Source organism: Onychomys torridus, chromosome 5 (genome assembly GCF_903995425.1).
Source record: "Onychomys torridus chromosome 5, mOncTor1.1, whole genome shotgun sequence".
In the NCBI taxonomy this organism is placed as follows: Eukaryota; Metazoa; Chordata; class Mammalia; order Rodentia; family Cricetidae; genus Onychomys; species Onychomys torridus.
The window spans coordinates 99,110,587-99,128,801 of record NC_050447.1 but is presented as its reverse complement, the minus strand read 5'-3'; the positions used below and the strand labels follow the sequence as shown (position 1 = coordinate 99,128,801).

At 43.3% G+C, this 18,215-nt stretch overlaps 1 protein-coding gene across 3 annotated transcripts in view; it reads right to left on the bottom strand.

Annotated features, from left to right (window-relative positions):
* Positions 1 to 18,215, bottom strand: part of Dcdc2 (doublecortin domain containing 2) — a 208,089-nt gene that overhangs the window by 111,172 nt on the left and 78,702 nt on the right. For all 3 annotated transcript variants that reach the window (XM_036188982.1, XM_036188983.1, XM_036188981.1), the window contains 4 exons: positions 11,818 to 11,894; positions 11,558 to 11,689; positions 6,331 to 6,477; positions 3,554 to 3,608 (listed from right to left, as the gene is read on the bottom strand). In XM_036188982.1, coding sequence (XP_036044875.1) covers positions 3,554 to 3,608; positions 6,331 to 6,477; positions 11,558 to 11,689; positions 11,818 to 11,894 — 411 coding nt within the window. The remainder of the gene's footprint in view (positions 1 to 3,553; positions 3,609 to 6,330; positions 6,478 to 11,557; positions 11,690 to 11,817; positions 11,895 to 18,215) is intronic.

Below are 18,215 nucleotides of genomic sequence, written 5' to 3'. Positions count from 1 at the left end.
TGGATACACACAGCAGCGCTGTGAGGAAAAACACAAACACATTTTAATTTGTGTGTTTTAATAACATGGACATAAGTTTAACCTTTTGAGCCTCTTTTCTACTGAATGGGAATTTAAGTTATATCTTTGAGTCTCTTCTTCAGTGAGGCCCCTACACAGCTATCTAAATTGGTTTTCTCTTTATTTCCTTCCACTTGATCACACTCTGTAGTTATCCCCTGACTTATGGAATTGTCGGGTTAACAGTTGTCTCCTGCAATAGACCACGAGCATCAAAGAGAGGCATGCCTGTTTACTTATCTCTGTCCCCCACCCCGGGCTCTGCCCCAGCCAGACACCGGGATACTCAATCATCATTCGGAGGACCAGTATTCACAATGGATGCAGAAATCTTCCTCAGGAGTGAGCAAGGAAGGAAACTGCATGACTGTGCTGGAACATGTATGTGCCTTGGAGCAGGAACAGTCTTTCATCATTAGTTTTTCATTCTAGCCTTTTGGATTTCATACTAGTAAACACAGAATTGCAACGTGCAATGTCTGGGAACCCGAAGAGCTGGGCTGTGACTTTCGTCCTGCCATCCATTTTCCCTGTGACCCTGGGCGAGTTATTCAGTTACACTGGGTTTCTGTTTAACCACTGCTTGTCTATTGTACTATGAGAGTGAAGAGCTGAGACTTACATGATGTGTACACAAAAAGAATTCTGCCACAAAGCCCTCTAGAAAGTCAGAGAACAAAATACAAGTCTTGGGCCTGGAGAGATGGCTCAGAGGTTAAGTAAGCTTACTGTTCTTGCAGAGCACACAAGTTCCTAACACCCACATACAGGCAGCCTGTAATTCCAGCTTCAGGGCATCTGACACCCTTGTCTAGCCTTGGCAGATACCTGCATTCATGTGCATATAGCCCCACAAAGGCATACATATATTTAAAAATAAACCTTAATAAATAAATCTCCCATGGATTTCACTTATCATTTTTAATGGTGAAGATACTTTTCAGCTACTGACCCAAGTTTCACTCACTCTTCCTCTCCACCCTGAGAGGTTAGATTCTCTAAGCCTAGATCACCTGGGGTTATCAATGAATTGTCCCCTCCAGGTTCCTACTCACCCATTCCCTCAGGCTACACCACTGCTTATGCCTGGGCCATGCCAAGTTGTCCTAAGTGCTGGTAGTACCACTCTACCTCAAATTAGGTCATTATGTGGCTGGCCAAATCGATTCAGCACATTTGAAAGGAAGCCATTGTTATTTTTTTCTTCTGCCTGTCCTCTTCCTGGTCATTGAACTACCACTTTTTTTCTAGCATCCAAGCTCAAAACCCTGTGGTTATCTTGGTTTCTATCTTCTCTAGCAAGCCTATCTAGCCAATCACCAAGCAAACTCTGTCTCTTCATGAATAATAACCAGTTCCAGTCTCCCTTGCTGTCTACCTGGTCTGGCCTCACCAGGTTCCACTCAGGCCACTGCCCGTGACTTGCCTATAGAATCACTCCACATCAGTCTCTTTCTGCATGAAGGATCTAAGGCTCTTCAACTGATTCGGATGGTGCTTTTTTTTTTTTTTTTTTAAATCTCTCAGGACTCCCTCTACTCAAGATAAAGGCGGACTTCCATGCTGGAGCTCACGGTCACATAGAAATTGACTTCCTGGCACATCACCCTACAGACATGAAGGGTCTCTGCTGAAGTTGGCCTGAAGATTCACTGACCACGAGGGCAAGGGTAGGAATCCATAGCTCAGAGCAAGCAGATGCGCACTGTCCCTGCCTGCAGCTTGCTCGTGGAAGCCTGAGACCTGTTACTTCTACACTTCATGTTTCCCATTTTGCTTTGTTTTCCACTTTAAGCACAGAAGTCAGGGACACCTGTGTTATGTCTTCAGGATGAAATGTAAGAGAAGGGAAGAGGAGGAAGGAGGAGGAGGACAAGGAAGAGGAGGAGAAGACGGTGAGAAAAACCTAAATTCATGGGTCTTATTTCGCTTTCCACTAGGTCCTGGAAAGAACGTGGCACAGTAAGGTCTTGGGTGGACACTGAACCCTGGCTACCATGATGGCATCTTCACATACCCATTTCTCCTTCCCTCACACCACCATCCTCCTAAAACCACTTTCCTCAGCTGCGTCCACTGACTCTGCACTAGCACCCAGAGGCAGTGTTCAAACTCCATGTTCTTGGTGGTCATGTGCTGGGACTCAGTTTCAGGCTGTTCATAACCTTCCAGGTAGTTTTCTGCCTTTCCCTTAGAGTGTGAAGAGCATCGAGGATAGGAGCTTTGTCATAAGCAGCACAGTCTCCAGGAATGAGAGTCCAACATCACAAACACAAAATTATCTTTCCTTTTTGTTAAGACCGTCATAAAAAGAGTGCAGGAAAGGATACGTACTTGTCCATTAGGAGACAATATCACTGATCACCAAGTGCTTACAACACACCAGAACATGCCTGCTGCTCAGCTAATTGGAGCTGGGTAGGAACACTACATCAGTTCTGGTCACTCCTGCTAAGGCCACTGAGAGAGAGAGCAGAGAACCTTCAGCCAGAAAATCGTGCTACCTCAGCCCTCCAAAACAAAGTGGACTTCATCCTCAAGGGAGCTATGGATGGGGGGAGAGGGGGAATGAGCTGCAGTGCAGACTGGAGGTTAGGGGTGAGCTGCAGTGTAGACTGGAGGTTAGGGGTGAGCTGCAGTATAGATTGGAGATTAGGGGTGAGCTGCAGTGTAGACTGGAGGTTAGGGGTGAGCTGCAGTGCAGACTGGAGGTTAGGGGTGAGCTGCAGTGCACACTGGAGGTTAGGGGTGAGCTGCAGTGCAGACTGGAGGTTAGGGGTGAGCTGCAGTACAGACTGGAGGTTAGGGGTGAGCTGCAGTACAGACTGGAGGTTAGGGGTGAGCTGCAGTGTAGACTGGAGGTTAGGGGTGAGCTGCAGTGCAGACTGGAGGTTAGGGGTGAGCTGCAGTGCAGACTGGAGGTTAGGGGTGAGCTGCAGTGCAGACTGGAGGTTAGGGGTGAGCTGCAGTGCAGACTGAACTGTTAGCAGATGAACTACCCATTGCAGGCTCTGGTTCCCACATCACCAGCACTTGCTCAGGTAACAAACAGTGAGGGAATGGCTAGGGAAAGCATCTGGGGTGGGACGTAGCATTTAGGATAATTCTTGACCTTTTTTTCAAAGAAGTACAACTGAGTGAGGGTGGCCTTTTTCTTACCTAAAGTTCCTCTTAGTCTTTGTTAGACACCGACTACCCAAGCACTACTGTGACCTAGCAAGGTTCTCACATCTGTATGAATTCCTATTCAGACCATAACCACAATGTAAGTTGCATCATATTTACACAAGGAAAAAGTGTTTGATTCTATCTTCTAAAAGGCATTAGCTCTTGTTTAGGACTTCAGTTGTTACACTGAAATTCTAGTAATGTTTTACACAGTTGCTTATGTGCCACCAGGTAGCTAAGATTTATTCCTTTGAATTTAATTGAAACCCAGAGGATGGCTCTGTAGAGATATAGAACATTAATGAGGAAAGCTGCTGATACTTACACTCCCTTTAGACTTCCTTGATCCAACCATGGGAGGCAGTGAAGAAGCTTTCTGACTGTGGAAACAAATTGTGATTTGAACGCATGACTATTAGTTACAAATACTTTATGATGTACAACAATCATTCTAACCTGCTCTCACCTCCCAGAAGCCCCTGCCCACTGACACTGTGTTTAGTGCCATAAAACCTCAATTTTCCATTCTAAATCATTTCTAATGGTTTCCTGGGTATTATGTGACTTTATGCTTACAAACAAACTTTTAATACGATTTTTATAACAGTGTTGTAGTTTGAATGTAATTGCCCCCCCCCAAATCTCACAGGGAGTGGCACTATTAGGAGATGTGGCTTTGTTGGAGAAAGTGTGCCACCTTGGGGACGACCTTTGAGGTCTTTCTCAAGCATCACTCAGTATGACAGTCACATCACTTCCTGTTGCCTATAAGATGTAGGACTCTCAGATACTTCTCCAGCACCATGTCTGTATGCATATCACCATGTCCCACCATGATAATAATGGACTGAACCTCTGAACTGTAAGCCATCCTAATTAAATGTTTTCCTTTATAAGAGTTGCCATGGTCATAGTGTCTCTTCACAGCAATAGAAACCCTAAGACAAAATAGTTTTAATTTAAATTCCCAACCTCTCTATAGATGAAAAAAATAATTTTTTAAACTAAGTAACAACCATGCCAGATTGAGTCAGAACAATAAATTTGTTGGGCAAGGTGGCACCAATTTGTTAATCCTAACCCTACGACAGTAGAGTCTCAGGTATCAATAGTTTAAAGTTAGCCCCGGTTAAACAAGACTCTCTCTCAAAAATAATAATTATTATAATTATGACTTTTAAAAATATAGTATACTATGTCCATTTGTGGTGGAAAAGGATGAAAAGTACTGGCATTTATATTCAGAAAGTCTTTAAACAGGTCAATTATCACCAAATAATAATAATTATTTTTCATAAGTTTTACATGTCTGTGCCATTAGGCAAAAATCCATCTTGAAATCTGTCTCCAAAAATAGGACACATATATAACGATAAACCTTACTAATGTGTATGAGAGAGGCCAATGAGTCACAATTTTTACATTATCATCAAGTACCTAGTTCTGTTCACAGCAGGCTCACAAGTATTGCCAAGCAGAAGTTGTTAAAGGGTTAGATTTCACGGATTGGGTCATCAGCAACCAGTCTGTTGGCAAGAAACTCTAAAGTTCACAAAGGCCTGGGCTCCTGCATAGGTCCAACACTCCTGACACTCTCTCTGCTGCTCCCTAGAAGCCTTAGCCAACCCCCACCAGCCTTGCAGTATACAAACTAATAGGGAACAAACTGGTGATGACCCATTCAGCCTCTTCAGAGGACAGCCACGAAAAGGCAATGTTAAGAGCCCAGAGGCCCTGACCTCTGTACAGAACAACAGAGATGGATCCCCACAGCCACCTAGAAAGCTCCAGTGTCACAGCTCAAGGCTCTGAAGCACAAATGCCGGCTATACATGACGTTCTCACAAAGGGTCTTTCTGAGAGAAAAAACATACAGAGTGCATCACAAACAACTAAAGTATAAGCCTTGGAGACAGCTCGGTGGATAAAGTACTTGCTATAGAAGCATGGAGACTAGAGTTTGAGTTTCTAGTACCCATGGAAACACTGAGTGGGCACAGAGACTGCCTTGGGGCACAAGAGGCAGAGATAGGGATCCCTAGAACAAGCTGCCTTAAATTGAATCAGCAAGCTCTGGGTTTAAGTGAGAGACCTTGTCTCAAATAATACAGTTGAGAGCAGCCAAGAAAGGCACTTGACCTACAAGAAAGTAATCTTTGACCTGCACATGTCCGTGTGCCCATATACAAGCGCGCACACACACACACACACACGCACACGCACACGCACACGCACACGCACACGCACACACACACACACACAAACACACACACAAGTCTGAAAGTCTGGCACTGATTCTATACTTGGCTTCCCTATCTGTTTGTACAGGTACAATTGCATTGCTTTCATATTTTATGGTTTTTAAAGGGGATGGAGGACATGTAAGTGAGCTGAGGCTGTGCATGCCTCTCATCCCAGAACTCAGAGGTGGAGGCAGAAAAATCATGAGTTCAAGGCCAGCCTGGGCTGCATAGCAAGTTAGAGGCCAGTCTGGACCATGATAGACCCTGTCTCAAAAAGATAAACAAATAAAAACGATAATGAGTGTAAGCTACTGGAAGTTTCTATCCAAGCCAACTGAAAGCTCATGTGTTCTGGCTGTTAGACTCTGAAACTTCCATGAAACTTATGCAGAGAGCTTGTGATACCTTCTTCCAAGAATGGAGCTCTGTATTTAATTTAAACTTGGTACAATGCAAAGGTACTGAGTCTTTCACAACTCCCAACAGTGTGTTTCATGCAATACTTCTCAGTCATTTATTCTCACTGATGAATAAGACTGTTGGTTACAGAAAATACTTTTTTGTTTGATTTTGAGAGAGGCTAGCCTTGAACTTACTACTTAGTTGAGGATGATCTTATCCTCCTGATCCTCCTGCCTCTGCCTCTGTTCTTAGAATATTGTGTACCATCACATTTACCATCAATTACACGCTTATGTTTATACGTTTGAAACAGATGGAACACATAAGATAATGGCCTCTCTTCCGCCATGCCCACTCTTCACTGCCCCCTCCTCCTCCCTTTACACTAACATTGCCCCAGAGCTACTTCAAACAGTAACTAGAGAGTGAGAGTGAGGGAGCAAGGATTAAGACTTACCCATAAGGCCTTCTCATTGCTGACTTGTCAAAAAGCAACTCACTGTAAGGTAGTCTCTTAAACTTATCTCTGCCAACGGCCACGTAAAACTGCCCATTCTCCAGCTCTGACCCATTCTCAACCAGTTTTCCTTCTAAAGTATAAAGCCTGTCAAAACACCAATGCCAACAATTAGAATTTCAAGAAGCATTTAGAGAGCTGCTTAAGAATCATAGTTAAATAAAAGTACTCCATTCTTGACTTGGCTCCTCTGTTACTCTTCCAATTACTGATTGTGAAGTCAAGAGATTCTACAGGAATCTCCCATCATACCAGAGATCCAGGCACTATCTGGCTGAACAGGCGCCATCAATGAGCCTGGTACAGAGCCTGAGCACAGAGACCCCTTCTGGTACCACAGGAGGATTTTAGAGGGGAAAAAAGTTACTTGTATAGGATGTATTTGTTTTCATTTGTTATTATTTAGGGAGAGGGCATGTGTGTGCCACGGTTTAAGTGTGGATAGAGGTCAGAAGACAGCATTCAGGAACTGGTTCTCTCTTTTCAAGAATCACACTCAGCTCTTCAGGCTTGTGTAGCAAGGAAGTGCATACACCCACTAAGCTATCTCACCAGCCCCAGGTGTTTAAATGAAGCTGAGCTTCCCCAGAAGACTGATTGATGTGTTTGGCAACACTGTTTCCACGTATTTTCTGGTATACTCAGAGGCCAACAAGCTTCCTGCCACATTCTCTACTAAGGATAGCCTCTGGCCAAGGTACTACAGCCAAACACACAGAACTGGGTCAGAAAAAAAAGGTGAGAGGAAAGGAGGGCAGGGGCAAGCCAGCACTAATGACGCAGAACTGCATAGCATGCATGCTTCTGTCTCCTGTCTTAGCCATGCCTAAGCAGGAGAGTGAGCATGACCCCCCCAGAGCTGTGGGGCTCACAGAGCCTCCTTTACTGTAAAAGCTGCTGCTGTGACTGAAATTAATAGGTCACTTATTGTAAGAACACTGATTTTTTTTTTTTTTTTTACTAGATGGTTTAAATTATCTACAGAATTCTTTTAGAGAGGAAAGTAGGCCACTAGAAAACTAAGCCAGGAAGATAAAGCAATTTTGAAGACTATAAACAGGAGCTTGGTAGGGTTTCAACATAATGTGTTAGAAAAGTTTACAAAAAGGCTTATAGTACATAAGAAGGTTAATAACAATAATAAAATCATTCTGTCACTAGGAAAGATGAGACAGAAACATTGTGAGTGCAAGGCTAGCCTGAGCTACATAGTGAGTTCCAGACTAGCTAGCCAGGACTACAGACTTTGTATCAAAAAGGAAAAAAAAAGATCTATTGATCTATCAGCTGGCCCTGAAGAACACTGAAAATATCCACAAAAGCCCTTAAAAGTAGCAGTTCTGAGTTAGCATGCAGATGTTAACATCTTTTTATAATGTAGTATTTCTAACTCTATAACTCTAACTAGCAACACAACCCAGATTTCTGCTTATCCTGCTTCAGGATAAGCAGAGAAACTGCAGCCAGCCCTCCATCAGGGAAGCTGTCCTGTCAATCATAGGGTGCCCAATGGCACCCCAGACTCTCCTCTGCCTATTGTAGGGTGCTAAAGAGCACCCTAGTCTCTCTACTAGATGGAGGAGCTGTTCACATGTCCAGTTGTGCTGACCAGAAATGGCTCCAGACACAGATGCATGTCCCCTGGAAACAAAATCACACCTGGCTGAGAACCCCTGGCCAACTGCCAGACAGCCAGACATTCCTCATCCTCTTTCCTCCAAAACAGATCCAAATCAGCAGTTAACTGTTACACTAGAAATTAAAAGGCAGTGTAGCTATGGACTCCAGGACCTCCCAGACAAGAACTGGCTGGTTTAGTCTGCAGATAGATAAAGCCACTGTGTAAATTCTGTGATTTCATTATGCTTCTTCAGTATAGCCTCTATTGACCGGCTTCGTCCTGTTGCTTCAAAGCACAAGAATCATGAGCAGGGAGTTGAACCAATTAATGTGGATTCTATCAGTAAATTAATATACTGATACATAGCAGAGAGATACAGTGATATTCTTCTATTAAATTAATATACTGATGAATAATATAAAGAGTTATCAATGTTCTATTAAGGGAGAGTGGGCTCTCCCAAGTGAGCAGCACCAAGTCTACCATTGAATTAATAATTACATTTCTCAATTGGATGTATTAGCTCTCACCTGAGATCATAGCACTCAGGAGACAGATACAGGAGGATTTCCAAGAGTTTGAGGCTACAGAGTGAGTTCCAGACCAACCAAGGCTATAAAGTGAGGCCTTGTTTCAAGAAAAAAATAATTTCTCTAAATATTCAGATATATGGAGAACATGTATTTTATTTCTGTTAGTGCTTGCATATCTACTTATTTCCAGCCAAGAATTTGTTCATGTGTAGGAGAAGAGGGGGCGGGGCTTGAACCTGCCCCTACTGAATGTACCAAGGTCTGCTGACTCCCCATGGGAGGCCTTACCTTCTTGTAGGAGGGAATGGGGGTTTGCGGGGATGGGGTAAGGCTGGAGGGGCGGGAAGAGGGAAGAGTGAGTGAGATCTGTGATTGGTATGTAAAATGAATAAAAAATTCTTAATTAAAAAAACACAAAAAAGAGAAGATATATTTAGACAAGAAATTGCCTATATATATATCTTTGTATACTTTATATATATTATTTCTTGGGGAAGTCAGCATGTATGTAGATATCAAAAGGTAAAGCTGTATTTTCTTTTAAAACTATGCATAATTAGTGATGCTGATTTCCCTACTGAAACAAAAATAAACCAAAAAGTAGCTGTGGTTTACAAAAAAGTTAAAAGCACAAGATGAAACAACATTTAAAATTATTCTTATAATTCTAGAGCCAAGAATACTGGAGCTATGATAAAATTAGTGAACACAAAGGACTGAAAACTTGAGATGTTTATATACAAAACAAAGAAAATGCAAACTGGAAACACATTTGAAACTTACACAGAAAGGCCAACTTCTGTAATACATAAAGTGTGGCTGAAAACCAGTAGGACAAATGTGTAAGGATCATGACAGATCAAGCAAAATGGGATGGAAACACGTGTCATTTACTTAGAAATTAGCTGAGGAACTAAGAGCATCAGCTCCAGACTGCCTGGGAAGCTTGCCATCCAGCCATGCTACCCAGTGTCTGCTTAATCTTGGACATGTAACTTTCCTCTCGGGGTCTCATATGTCATGTCTACTGAAAGAGAATTGCACTACTTAATTCACAGGAATGCTAAGTTAATTCATTTAAAATGTAAAGCAATTATAAAAAATACCTAGAATGGAAGGGGAAAATCAACAGACAGTACTGTATACCAAATAGATAAAAATCAAGAAACAACGAAACCCACTTGTGTGTGAGTGCAACATATGTGTGTGGCGTTATGAGCACGGAAAGTGGTGTACGTGCCATATACACGCTTGAAGAAAAGGCCAGAGGGAGTGGTGTGGTGTCTGCTCTATCACTCTCCATCCTGTTCCTTCCAAACAGCGTCTCTTACTGAATCTGGAGCTAAGGTGGCTAACATCCTGCAAGCCCCAGACACCTCCGCCTCTGCCTCCTGAGTACAGGACTCACGTGTGCCTATAACCCTAACTGAGGGACGGGGCAGAGACAGGAGGGTTGCCAGGGCTTCCGGAAGCCAGCCTAGCTTGAGGTTCAAAGAACGACTCTCAAGGAAGAGGAGAGGAAAGTGACAAAGCAGAGTACCCCACATCCTTCTCTGCCCTCCGCACGCGTGTGCGTGCGCGCGCGTGCGCGCGCGCACACACACACACACACATACACATACACACACGCACGAGCGCACACACACACACACACACACACATGAAAGAAAGGGGGAGAGAAGGAGGGAGGGGAGTAGGAAAGGAGGAAGGAAGGGGTGAAGAGTTAGGGGGAAAGCCAATAGTGCATATACTTGTACATGCATAGAATGTTTCTGGTTTTGATTTCGAGGGTGCACGAACTACTCAGGAAAGGGATAGTGGTGGGAGAAATGCTCTAAATTCACCCTTTCTGTACGCTTAAATTTTTGTCATACACTGAGCATTACTTTCAATTAAAACAGTTTACACTTAAATTTTCAGCGATGATAAAACTGTAAGATAATACATATAAACATGCATTAAACCGTAGGACATGATGTGTACTCATTTGGGAATTTACTCTAGGCAGTGGCTGTGCTTTGGTGTGTGTATGTATGTGTGTGTACGTGTATGGAATGTAAGCATCAAACAGGTAAGAATGTGTTCACGCGCATCCAGAAGGAGGAGGAGATAGTACTGAGGGAACTGCTTGGATCTAGAGATGTGTGTGGGTGTGTATGTGTGTGTCCATGCACATATGCACTACATACACACTCTTAATGTGTTCTGTACATCTACATGTTATTTGTAATCCTCCATCTGAAAGAAAAGACATATAAGCTAACCTCCGTAAAGAGATAATTTCAGGGCCAGTGGGATAGTTCAGGGAGTAAAGGCACTTGCCAAAAGTCTGACAACCTGAGTTTGAACCCCAAGACCCACATGGTGTAAGAAGAAAAATGACTTCCAAAAGTTGTCCTCTGGCCTCCATATGTGCACTGTAGCACATGCTCCCTCAACACACACACACACACACACACACACACACACACACACACACACACACACAAGTAAATAAATAAATGCAGTAAAAATTTTGAGATAATTTCATAGGCTACACCATGTGTTAAATGTCTGCTTAAATTTCACTTAAAATGCTTTTGGTTTAAATTTTAGATCATCTCACTTATCATTCCTCACCTGTTTCCTTAAGCCCATCTACTCTCCCGAGCAGCTGACATCTTTGCCTGAGGCAAACAGTTCGAACCACTGAATAAACAGTCTTGCCTGGCGGGAGGGGGAGGGGGAAGGACTTTTGAAGAATCAAGAAGCTGGTTCTGCCTATGAAGTTTCTCTTCCTTAAGGAGCTTGCTTATTACTCTACACTAAAATAACAAAACAGGTAAAGTCTCTTGATGTGTTCCAGCATCCAAGGACTGTTGGAAACAATGCCCATTGAAGTACTATGATATAGCATAGTCTTCATGTAAAGAAACTGAGGCACAGTAAGCTTAATGGGGTCCAGTGACTCCAGAGCCTGTGGGAACGTCTACAAGGACCAAACCATCCCCTGTGGGAAGATGCTATGACACACCTGTGGACAGCCCCACTCCGAAGAGTTATTTTCTCTGTGACCATCTGCAGTATGTGATCCCACTGAGTCAAAGCTTTTCTAGGGATGAGGAGTCGAGAAGCTGGATTTATGAGGTCTCCATTTGCAATCAAGCTGTGGAGGAGAAGGAAAAACAGGCAACACATCTAAAACAGTTCCGCTCATAACATTCCAACACCCAACCCCAAGGAAAGTACACAGCCAATTAATTCTACCCCGAAATAGAAAGGGCTCCAACTTACAAAATAGTGCAAGGCTCATGCAGCGATTTCCTGAAGCGAGCAGACACATTGATCCTGCTGTGGGTGACTGGTTTCACCTTCAAAAGCAAAGGAGGGTCGTCACTGGCTCTAATGGGAACCGGGAGGGTAAGCTGAAGAACAAAGGTGACGCCACCTGGTTCTGACTCCATTTTGTGTTTCCTTAGACAGTTCTCAGACCTCTACCCCATCCACACAACGGTCAGGTGTGCCTTGGAAACACATTTAAGATTTCCATGGCCTTGACAGTGGTTCAGATATAGTAACTAAAATAATTAAGTAAACTAAAATAACTAGGAAAAAAGGCAAAAATAATTGGCATGTTATGTCTAAAATAATTACTATGCTCTGCCAGAAATGAATGTTTCCAGGTTATCCTGATTTTAATCTAACTTTGTCATAAATCATGGTCTTTGTGGGGTTGGCCTTTAAAAACTCGGTACCCCCTAGCTTGGGCACCAAGAGACTGTTCAGAGGCACAAGGCCACTCTTAGTCTGGCCTTCAATAAAAGGACTTAAAACTTTCAGTTGGCTTAATCAGCCGAGTTGTCAATGGTGATCTTACATGGATCATTTCAATGGCTCTGTTGAAGCCTTGCTCTTTCCACTTGGATACACAGTCCAGATTCACCTTCCATCAGTAATTAGATGCCCTCAAAGCAGCTCTCCAAAAAAAGGGAAAAAATTCTGCAGTAAGCCCTAGGCATAGTTACTCCAAAGGAATGAACAGATTTAGACAGTTCTTTAAACACTGTTTCCAGAAAAGCACAATCAAACAATCCTCTAGCGCCCTGAGTTCTGAAGTGCCCTCTCCTCATTGGCACACCTGAAGTCTCACCTTGATGTGTGAAGAAACCTTTTCGGCTTCACTGCCCCCTATGTCCATCACCTGTACCCCATCACTATCCTGGCTCCTCTGCTCTAGGGGACTCTGCTTGCCCCCTCTCTTTTTTAGAAAGGATCTCTATCCTAAGCTCCCCTCAAACTCACTATGTGGCCCAGGACGACTATGAACTTCTCATCCTCCTGTCTCCAACTCCCCAGTGCTGGGGATTACAAGCATGAATCACCACACCCAGTTGATGTAGTACTGAAGCAAACCCAGGACTAGGCCAGCACTCTACTGACCTACATCCCTGCCCTCCCCGTCTCCTTTTCCTCTGCAGTCTGGGGTGCAGTTAAAACCACCTGTGGAAAAATGCATGAGACCTCAGAAGTGCTCTGCCAGCCTTGACTATTTTCTGTCTTTATAATGGATAATCCAAGGCATTACTTACCTCTCAACCACACCACACCACAGATCATTTTGTCTCAAATTTCAAGAAAATACAAGTCAACAGACATAAAGGCCTTTGCTTCCCTTTCCTCCACAGCCGAGCTCTCCCACATCTCCAACCCTATCCCCTCCTCTTCCATCCATCTCAGAAGAACTTTGCCCTCAGCTACTTGCTCCACTAATGCTGACTCTCCATCTGGAGTCTCAGGTTTTTCCTTCTGACCCTACACCTGTCTCAAGTGCATTTCCAACTTCTCTCCCTCTCTCTGTCTCTCTCTCTCTCTCTCTCTGTCTCTCTGTCTCTCTGTCTCTGTCTCTCTCTGTCTCTCTCTGTCTCTCTCTCTCTCTCTCTCTCTCTCTCTCTCTCTCTGTCTCTCTCTGTCTCTCTCTCTCTCTCTCTCTCTCTCTCTCTCTCTCTCTGTCTCTGTCTCCCTCCCTCTCTGTTTCTCTCGCTCTCTCTCTGTCTCTCTGTCTCTCTCTCTCTCTCTCTCTCTCTCTCTCTCTCTCTCTCTCTCTCTCTCTCTCTCTCTCTCTCTCTCTCTCTCTCTCTCTCTCTCTCTGTCTCCCTCCCTCTCTGTCTCTCTCGCTCTCCAATCTTTGTGTCCTACCTCACCTTCTCTTCAGTGTTCCACTATCTGCTCTCCACCTGCTGCCCCCCCCATGCTGTGTGCCTCACCTAAGTGGCTTGCTGCTGTCCCTAAGGCATGCCCTGTGTCCACGTGTGCCTTTTCTCACCTCATCCCTCTGTCTAAAATGTCCCCCCATTTCTCCAACTGAAATTGTACTTCCTCTCCAAGATCTGACTGCACTGTGCCCCACATTTGCCTTTCTCCTCAGGCAATAGCTGTAGCTGTTGCTGCATTACCAATGACCATTTGTGGTTTAGGGGTGAGGTCCCCCATTATACTAACATGCTTTCTATTGGTATTAGAAACATCATGACCAAAAGCAACCTGGGAAGAAAGGGTTTATTTGGCTTACATTCCCCATCACGGTCTGCCACTAAGGGAAGTTAGGGCAGGAACCTGGAGGCAGAAATGGAAGCAGAAACCATGAAGAAATGCTGCTCATTGGCTTGCTCAGCTCACCTTTTTTATACTGTCTAGGACAACCTTTCTCAAGGTTGGCACCATCCACAGTGAGCTGGGCCCTCCCAAATCCATCATTAATCAAGAAAATGTCCCACAGACTTGCCTACAGCCCAATTTTATGGACACTTCTCAAATAAGGTTCCTTCTTCCCAAATGACTTTATATCATGTTGACAAAAACTAATGACACCCATATTGAAGAAGCAGAAGGCAACAATTTTTCATAAGAGCAGCTGTCATCCACTGCACTTTACTTCACATGAAGTACTGAGCAAATTTCCATTCACTGAATTCCTTTTCATCATCAAAATAACTCACTCAAGCATCATTACTATAGACATTACTACATGGAGAAACTGGAGCTTAGTTAATTTGCCTAAAGTCATATTTAAGAAGATACATAATTAAGTGTGGTCTGTAACACCAGTACTCAGGAGGCTGAAGCCAGAAGACTGTGAGTTCCAGCCAGCCTGGGCTATGCCATGAGACCCTGTGGGAAGAGCCATGGGGAAACAAAGGGCATGGGGGAAAGAGGAAGAGGAAGGAGGAGGGGGAGGAGGAGACAATGGAAGAGGATGAAGGAAGGAGAAAGGGGGGGAAGGAGGAAGAGGAAGAAGGAGGAGGAGGAAGAGACAGGATTTTAAAAAAGGGGAAGAAGAGAAGGAGGGGGAGGGAAATGGTTAAAGATGCAAGGGGAGGGGAAGAGAGGGAGGAGCAGGGACAGCAGTGTTGTCAGTGAGACACCTATGAGCAGGGAGCCATTAACTGTACTCTGGGCTGGTTAAATAGTTAGTCTAAATAGTTAGACTTCAATAATGCACGGCAGCCTTTCCTTTAAGAAATGGTCCATGTTTAAAGAAGAATTCTTTAATTCTCCAGTTGCTGAAATAGTGCTCATGAATGGCTGCTAGTTGTACAATTAATGTTGATTGGGACTTAATAAGCTACTCTTAGAATAAGTTTTTAAACTTCAGTGGAACAACTTTTCCAATTTTATTTCCACAGGTTATTGGCCTTAAGTTAATATTTGTAGTGACACTGGTGTTTAAGTGTTTAGCAAAGGTCTTAAGGAGACACATGTCAGAGACACATGGTAGAAAGGAGCTGTCCCTCCCCCACCCCCTCCCACTCCCTGCCACCTGGCTGCAGTCAAAGACATCAGTATCCTTCAAAGAATCTCTGCATGTTACCTAGCACAGATTTAACAGACGTGTAAGTTTCAAGATAAGCCATAGAGTGTTGTGACCATCTGCACCTTGCTTTTTTTATTTAGTGATCCTTCATGGAAACTGTTTCACACTGGTATGTTGTAGAATAGTATTTTAAGATGCGGTTACATTTATTTATCCTGTGGAACACTTGTTTAATGATGCAAAGATGTGTTGCATTTGTTTAACTCTGTGAAGCTCTGTTACTTTGCCTGCCTAAAACATCTGATTGGTCTAATAAAGAGCTGAACGGCCAATAGCAAAGCAGGAGAAGGGATAGTTGGGGCTAGCAGGCAGAGAAAATAAATAGAAGGAGAAAAGGAGAGAAAGGGGAGATCAAGGAGTGAGAAAAGAAGGGGCCAGCCACCCAGCCACCCAGCCAGCCACATAGTAAGAGTGAAAGTAAGGTTACATAAGTAAGAAAAGGAAAAAGAAGAGGCAAAAGGTAGATGAAATAATTTAAGAAAAGCTAGGAAGAAATAAGTCAAGCTAAGGCCGGACATTTATAAGTAATAATAAGTCTCTGTGTGATTTATTTGGCAGCTGGGTGGTAGGCCCCCCAAAAGAGCACAAACAACCAACTACACTGGTACTTGGAGAGAGGGTTGCTTCACTCAGGTCAGCTGCCCACACTGCACCCCACAGAGTGCCGCAGCTCAGTCAGCTTCTCCTGAGGCAGTGTCTCCACTTCCGCTGCTCATTTGCATAAATACATGTTTGTCCACACAGTCAACTATGAGACCTAGGAATTTTCTGAAATAAAAGGTAAGCATTTTTTTTTAGGTTGATGATGTGTATGACAAGATCAAACTAATCTGAAAAGTCTTTTCATTTGCTTAGCCCATACCACTGCATAAACCCTGGAGTTAATACACAAACAGTGCCATCTGAGACAGGGCTGGGGCTTACACAGTCCTTAGAAAACAGCAAATCCCTTCATAGCCTGTTTGCTTGCTCTTAGGTCTTAGCAAGCTCAGTGTGAATGAATCTCCACCCAGGCGAGTGAGGGACAGGCCTTCCTGCTCCTATGTCTCTGACAGTCCTTCCTTTCACACACCCCCTACACACACACACACACACACACACACACACACACACACACACACACAACTGTACTTCCTTCCTGACAGCTTAGCTGACAGATGCTGGGGTGTCTATGGTTCTCTGCTGCCCTGTTTTGTCTTTCCCATAGCTTATTGTCACCCAAGGATGTCATATCTACTGGTTTGCAATCACCAATTCCTGTTACTTTTAGTTGCTCTCAGTGAGACCCAGGACGCAGCCAACATGTTCCAGATCAGTAGACAAGTTTTCAGTGTGTATACGTCTACCACATACTCCTGGTAGTTTAAAACCTTATTGGATTGTTGAACTAAAGATAAAGATAAGTAAGTTATATAAAGAAATGATTTTAAATCTCTCATCTAAATTATTGCACTTTAGTAATTTAGAGAAATAAATACATGTATTATAAGATAACTGTAACTTTATTCTGAGTATAAAAGTTGATGCTTGAAAAAAATCACAGCATCTGTATGAATAGTCATTATTTATTACATGGTTATTTTCAGCATGGCAAAGATAGTCTCCAAGGTTTCATGATTAACCATCTAAACTGAAGACTAACCTTAATTATATTCAATTCCAGTGATACTAACTAAATCTGCACTGTCATTTTCCAGCAGACCAATACAAGTATCTAAAAAATAAAGTAATATATCTGAATCAAAAATCCAGTTAAGCCGGGCAGTGGTGGCGCACTCCTGTAATCCCAGCATTTGGGAGGCAGAGGCAGGTGGATCTCTGTGAGTTCAAGGCCAGCCTGGTCTACAGAGCTATTCCAGGACTGGCTCCAAAGCTACAGAGAAACCTTATCTTGAAAAACAAAAACAAAACAAAACAAACAAACAAAAACCAGTTAAGAACACCGATTAAAACATTGATTTTACTTTTTGAAAACTTATCATTCCTGTTCTTGTTTTGAGACAGGTTTTTATGTTGCCCACACTTATCCTCATATTTGCTATGTCTACCTCCACCTCCCAAGTGCTGGAGTAACAGAAGTGTGTCACTATATGCAGAATATCGTGCATGCTTCTAATTAGCATTTTCAATAACATCACATTTAAATGTAAAATAAACCAAATCAACTGAGGTGGGGGTTATCCAGAGCTCTGATCTGGGAGCAGTGTTGGTCAAGTGCTGCTAATCTGTATTAGGACCCTGGATAACAGGAGACAACATTAAATGAGAGTTCTTATAATTTTGTCAATTCTCTTATAAGCACACAATTTCCCTTGACCTTGGACATAAACAGTATTTAGCATGAAAATGATGTGAAGTATCTTCACGGAGTCTGAAGGAGTGCATACCAGGGCAAGAGGGTAAGAAATGCTCACTCTGACCTTGTGAAGCAAGGGTAGGTCACACAGGTGAGGAGGCTGAGCAGGTTCAGCATGTAACCTGCAACTGAGACCAAAGCAAATAAACGGGCATCACTCTTTGATTTGTGGGAATGATTATTTTTGTAGAAAAAAGTAGAACAGCAGTCATGAGAGGCTGGTAAGGATATGGCTGGGGATGGAGGGAGTAGGAAGAAATTCAGTAAGTAACAACAACACACAATTAGAGAGGAGAAGCTAGATCTGGGTCTCTATAGTGCACACTATGGTTTAGTGTGAGATGTCCCCCATAGGCTCACATGTCCCAACCCAAGGACAAGAAGAAGATAAAATTCCTAACACACTGAGAAGTAGGTTAGCTGAATTAATCAGAGAGAGACAGGCAGATGATTTTGATCAAGTCC